The sequence below is a fragment of the Helianthus annuus genome, chromosome 6 (assembly GCF_002127325.2).
Source record: "Helianthus annuus cultivar XRQ/B chromosome 6, HanXRQr2.0-SUNRISE, whole genome shotgun sequence".
NCBI classification, from domain to species: domain Eukaryota; kingdom Viridiplantae; phylum Streptophyta; class Magnoliopsida; order Asterales; family Asteraceae; genus Helianthus; species Helianthus annuus.
This window is the reverse complement of record NC_035438.2, coordinates 98,414,740-98,421,059: the sequence shown is the minus strand read 5'-3', so window position 1 is coordinate 98,421,059 and position 6,320 is coordinate 98,414,740. Positions and strand designations below refer to the sequence as shown.

Genomic DNA, 6,320 nt, shown 5'->3' with positions numbered 1-6,320 from the left:
TGCTGGCAAGCCAAGTTAAATATGCTGATAGAGAAATTATAAATTTGCTGGTAGAGTAGATATAATTATGCTGACTTTTTAAATTCGCTGGAACAAATTTGCTGGTTAATTCCTCTAATCACTTAAATTCGCTGGGTAATTCCTCTGATCACTTAAATTCGCTGGGTAATTCCTCTGATCAATTAAATTCGCTGGGTAATTATGCTAGCTGATCAAATTCACTGGTAAATAATTTCGCTAGCACGACGTCTAGTAACTTCGCCGATCACCGTAATAATGTCGCTGAGGAGTGAGGACAATTAAAACGGTCACCAAAGTCGCCTTTGGATTTTAATTTCTCCGGTCACCGAGTTGCTAGCATTTAATTTCACCGGTCACCGAGTTGCTAGATCACAATTTCGCTGGTTTGTCAGTGTAGATATTAAATTTGCTGCGAAATTGTTAATTTTGCTAGCAAATTTTGGAAACTCAATCTGATCGAATTTTCTGCAGATTTTCCAAATTCTTCTAACAGTTTCCTGCAAATCAACACAGCAAATTATCAGTAATTTTTTGCAAATTATGATGAACACCACGAAGAACACGAAGAACAGTTCCTCAAATCTTCAAGTTTCCTTCAAGCAAAAACACCAAATATGTCGAATTAAACTCGCTGAACACCAACAACAGCCTATTTTCAAACAAAAACCTTAAAAACTTCAAAATTTTCCTCCAAAATTTCAAAACCCTAGGTCTACCACCTTCAAAATTTTCGAAAATCTCCAAAAGAACCCGAAAATCCACCCTTTTCTGCAGCAACAAATTCTGAACCGAGCTTCTTCAAGAGCCTAATGCTCGGATACCAATTGTAGGTCGCCTTGAGTCGTATGGATCTTCACAGAATTATATATCTAACCTAGAGTGCGGAATCCTCTAGATCAGATTTGTTACAGAAATGAGTAGAAAACTGAATTCACAATCAAACAGGTCTTCTATTGATTATCCAACTTGCAGTTTACAACCAATTCAAGACCTTCACAACCTCACAGCCTATCTCTGTGATATTGCCTTACTCAAAAACGTTTTTCACTCTCTCTCTACGTTTTCTCTCTCTAAAACTCTCTAACCATTAAAACCCTAATCACAAAAACATGATTATATACCACATGTCTGTGAACTGGGCTTCCTACATAGACTAGGCCATTTTCCAAGCCCATTACAATAATAACTCATTAACCAATAAGCTAAGCCCATTACAAAATATCCAAAGACTAAATAATCAAACTATTAAGCTGTTGTCACCGAATATGCACCAACAACTCTGGCGAAATTTTCTAAAAATTCCAACACTTAGAAAATACTTTTCTAAACAAGCGTTAAAAGTATATTTTATAACTTGTGTTTCGAATATAAACTTCGCCATAATTTTTGTAAACAAAATACAAAGTGTCGGAGGTTGGTTTTCGTAAATAAAAACGGGTAAATATATATTTAGAATATATATCTTATACTAGAACACTTGTGTGGATACTTGTTTATTTTGCGAGATAGTTATATTATTTTAGGAAAAAATAATGTAACTTAATAATATAACTTGACATTAGAATTGTGTGGTATGTGGTAGAAGTAATGAGTAAATAACCCGTACGTAGGATACGTGTTGTGCATGAGAAACTGATTGTTATCTGTACCTTATTAGGACGTGCTTGATTTCCTGATTATTAGAGTAAATAATCTAACCGAGCGAACCGAGGTGAGTTCACACACTTTCTAAGGCATGGGATTCCCGGTGGTTGGGAATGGGTTAAAGAATTTAAAACGGAATCTACATATCCTCCTTGGGTAGGATATGTACGGCCATCCTCCATAGGTAGGGTGCCAATATTAATCCTGCGTATTCTCCTTGGGTAGAATACGTACGTTCGTCCTCCTTGGGTAGGACAACAACCTTAAAACTTACTAGACAAAACTCTATCATTAAGTCCCTCATTTTGTATCAACTTAATCGCCGAGGCCGATGGCGAGCGGGTCATTAGTTAATAGTGCTATTAGGTTTAACAAACCTCACACCGTGCCGTTCGGATGGGCGTGTACTAATGGACTATGGCAAATTGTCAGTGATGATAGACACTGATGTAGGGCAAAACTTATTTTCGTTAGTAGTCGATATGGTACGGTCTAGTAGTTCACATTGGGAAGCCCCCACTGATTATGGATATGGTTTGGGAAATAAAGAAGGAACTGGTTAATCATACTTTCAACTATGGGGTAACCCCCACGGCAAGTAAGCCAATGAAAGATAAACCATGTTTTCGGAAACAACTTAAAACTAAACAACCAACCGTGAACTTACTCAACTTTGTTGTTGACTCGTTGTTACATGCCTTACAGGTCGTTAGATGCTTATGGAGCTTCCACGAGAAGGAGGTCGTTGTGGGATGCGGACTGTTATGTCCTGTACCTAATAAATGAACTTTATGAACTTATGGAACTTATGTTTTGGTCTATAAACTTATGAACTACAAACTTATGTTTTAGCTTTACGTATTATGCTTCCGCTGTTAACTTAAAGTCGGTTTACTTTCTTTTGGTCACCAATCGTATTGTGGTTGGTTTTATTTATTTATTTGTGTTGTTCAATATGATTGGTGGCTCGATCCTGGTCACGTCACGCCTCCAAGCGGTGATACTCCGCATGGTGGATTTTGGGGGTGTGACATGTTACCAGCAATAGAGAACATGGCATTTTTCACTGCCTCGTTCGTTACCTCTCTATATCAGCTCTTTCGGTACTTAAAACATTAATGAATAGATCAGGAGACGGTTGTGTGGTAATAGTGCCCACCTTACCGAAAAATTCGAAAAATGATCCACCATCGCTTGCGGAGCCATACCACCTTCAAACAGATTTCCATTAGCATCCCTAACTGCAAAGATTCTACTTCGATGGTTCTTAGCTTTAACGACGTTATGAAAGAATTTTGTGTTCGAGTCCCCCAACGAAATCCAATCCACCTTCGACTTCTGTTGAAGAAATAAAGCTTCATCATTCAGCGCTTCCTTATAATTTTGGAGAATATGCTCATTCTGCAACATTAACTCCTCATTTCCCGGGTCCGCATCAATTAGCTTTTGGCATTCATCTAATTGTTTCCTCACCTTCTTAACTTTTTCATGAATATTACCTTGTTGGAGTAGAAGCTTCCGCATAGGTGTTTTAAGTAACTTTAGTTTCTTGATAACCTGGAACATGTAATACCCATCCACCTTGGTACTCCAGATATTCTTAACCACATCGATGAACCCCAATTTACGAGTCAAAAGATTGACAAACTTAAATGGCTTAGGTTTGTCTCTCTGAATGTTCGGCAACACTAGAATACATGGGGTATGATAAGAGACTCTCCACGGATGGAAACAAGCCGCGGCAGCCGGAAAAACGTCAATAAACTTCATATTCCCCATAATACGATCGATTTTCTTATACACAACTCGGTCTTTTTGCTGTTTATTCGACCAGGTATAATGCATTCCAGAACTATTCATATCAAACACCTCTATGTTGTTCACACAATCTTTAAATTCCGTCATACCAATATCGATTCTTAAAGAACTTGTAAAGTGATCCTCCAGATACAACGACGTATTGAAGTCTCCCAAAACAACCCACGGCTTATCATGGACAAAAGCTTGATGAACCTTTAAACTATCCCACAATTGTCTTCGATTTTTATAATGATTCTCAGCATAAACGAAAGAGCAGAATACAGATTTCTGGTCTGGTTTAAAAACAACTTGCGTATGGACTACTTGGTTAAATTGATCAAGAACCATAACATCAACTAAATTAGCATCCCAACCTACTATAATCCTCATACCTTTAGTGCAGCAACTACCATTATCGGTCCAATTCCAAGTGCGACAGACTTTTTTACAAACATCATAAACCTTTGAAGCTTCCACATGCGTCTCAGTTATAGCACAAACCTGAATATGATTATCCATAACCATTTGACGAACCTCTTTTTGTTTCAGGGGGCGGTTCAATCCCCTTATATTCCACGTAGCGATACTACCCATTTAAACCCGTGTTACCGGGTGTGCTTGCACCCTCAACCCCACTGTTATCCCCTTTCCGGTCTAGATACCCAGGAATATCTGATAAAAGCTCATCCATTTCAATAATACCTGGTAGAATTTCACCCGGATCTCCCTTAGCCTCTTTAGTGTCTTTAGTTTGCTTTCTAGCCCGTATTTCGTTCAAAAAATACGGCCCACCAGCTTGTTGTTTATCCACATCCTCTTCTTGAAGCACATCAAACGGATTCGATACCGGCACACTAGATGAAGACTCAGCATCTCCATTTGTCTTTGGTTTAACGACTGGCCTATACATCACTTTTGGCTTCTGAGTTTTCACAGGGAAACCATGCTGCCCACCTTTCTTATTTTTTCCTCTAGGTTCCTGAAACCCATCCAAATTAGATTTAGACTCAACTGGGTGTACCATCTTCGGCTTTCTAGGACAACCCTTCTCATCATGACCAAAAACACAACATTCCACACACCTAAGAGGTTCCCAATCATATTCAATCTTTATTTCAGCTTTCGAGTATCCATTACCTTCCAAAGATGGCACCGCAACCCTTAAATTCCTAATCAGATCCTTATTTGCTTTCACTTCAATGAGAGCCCTTGCAAAACTACTCCTCCCCTAAGACTCTGAACACATCGTTGCCGTATACGAATCTAGCATTTTCGGAACTCCAATCTTAGAGGCTAGCAAGCTTAAACCATCCTCCGTAAAAGCTGTTAACGGAACATCATGCAATTTTACCCACACTGGAATGGCTGTAATGTCTTCCTTAACCAACGAAGTTGATGGAGTCCATTCATTCAGAATAATAGGCACATTACGAATCATCCAAGGACCTTCTTCCATTAATTGTTCCATACCCTGTTTCGTTTTAAACTTGAAGAAAACGAATCCTTTAAAATTCATCATTATCCTCACCAAACCATACTTCGACCAATTATTCTTAACAAAATAGTCTACGACTGGAAAGGCAAGTCGTTTCCCCAGAAAGTAACCATATAAAGTATTTGCAAATCTATCATTTACCTCTTTAACCGAAGATAACGGTATGACTACTACATCCACTCCATCCATTTTATTGGTTTCCTCCATCGGGCGAAAATTTACCTTCGTAACCTCTGGTAGTTTCAGAACTGCATTAGCAAAAGACATCGGTCTACCTTCATCAGTACCTTTATCTGCCGTTTGATTAACATTACTTGCATACATATTTCCTTTATCTGAGTTAGGGTTTTCATGTGTAAATTCAGGATAGTTCACGGCTACCTATTCTTCATTATTCCCTACCTTGAACTCCGATTCCACCGGTTTAGATATCTCATACAGCCCATCAATCACCGACTTATTATTTGTCATAAACATTCCTCTTCTCGGCACTAACGGATTACCCTCTATATTTGTTATCTTTAATCAAATACCTCATACCGGACTTGCACTAGCCTCTCCTTGCACCGGTGAAGTACCCCCTTTGTCAGGAACATGTTCGACACCCCTATTCCTTCCCATGCAGCCACAACAATATGTAAACCAGACAACCCCAAAATGCACCAAGAAATAAACCCCTACTCCTTAAACCCTAAAATCAACCTTCAATCCTTAATTGATTAAAACAACGTATCAATCTAACTAAATTAAACTCAGTTAACCGCGACCAATAATCGTCGAATTAATAAGTCAGGATTTCGGATTAATATCTATGGTGGCAATTGAAGAAAAACGAAAGAACAAAAACCCTAATTTGAATCGTTCACTACTGCTAACAAGTTCGTTATAGAATTTTGATAAATCAAAGTTCTAATCACAGACTGTTATACAATTGATCACAAAGAAAATTTAGAGTTACATGAAGAACATGAAATCGCCCAATGAGAGAGAGAGAGAATAGGGTTCGAGACTGACATACGGTTTCGTAAGTTTCACACAATAACTGTCTATTTTTTCACTAGTTTACATATGGTTCCTAAACTTTTAAATTTATTAATAAAAAGTATAAAGTTATCTCCTAAACTTGTAAATTTATTAATAAAAAGTATAAAGTTATCTATAGATATATATAAAAATTTGTAAAATTATACTTAAAAAGTCCAGTCCGATTAATCCCGATTATTCCCTATTAATCCCTAGTCGGTCCCTCACCGCCCGACTAGCGCCTAGCGCCTTCTACAACATTGGCGCCAGCCACACCATAACAGGCGGCGCTATAGGGGTGTTTTTTGATGAAAGCGTGATCTGCATAGCGGCTTGC

The 6,320-nt window shown here is 38.3% G+C and overlaps 1 protein-coding gene across 1 annotated transcript; it reads right to left on the bottom strand.

Moving 5' to 3' along the window:
- Positions 1 to 421: 421 nt before the first annotated feature.
- LOC110944891 lies at positions 422 to 3,990 on the bottom strand. Its single transcript, XM_022186537.1, has 2 exons — positions 2,825 to 3,990; positions 422 to 518 (listed from the first exon to the last, which is right to left on the bottom strand). The coding sequence occupies exons 1-2, from the start codon at positions 3,988 to 3,990 to the stop codon at positions 422 to 424; spliced, it is 1,263 nt and encodes a 420-aa protein (XP_022042229.1).
- Positions 3,991 to 6,320: the final 2,330 nt, after the last annotated feature.

Excerpts from the sequence above, each read along its gene's own strand:
- LOC110944891 (XM_022186537.1), bottom strand. The coding sequence starts at position 3,990 with ATGGTTATGGATAATCATATTCAGGTTTGTGCTATAACTGAGACGCAT. Across the intron at positions 519-2,824 it reads TTTTCGAATTTTTCGGTAAG|GAAACTGTTAGAAGAATTTG; the intron begins GTGGGCACTATT and ends GTTGATTTGCAG.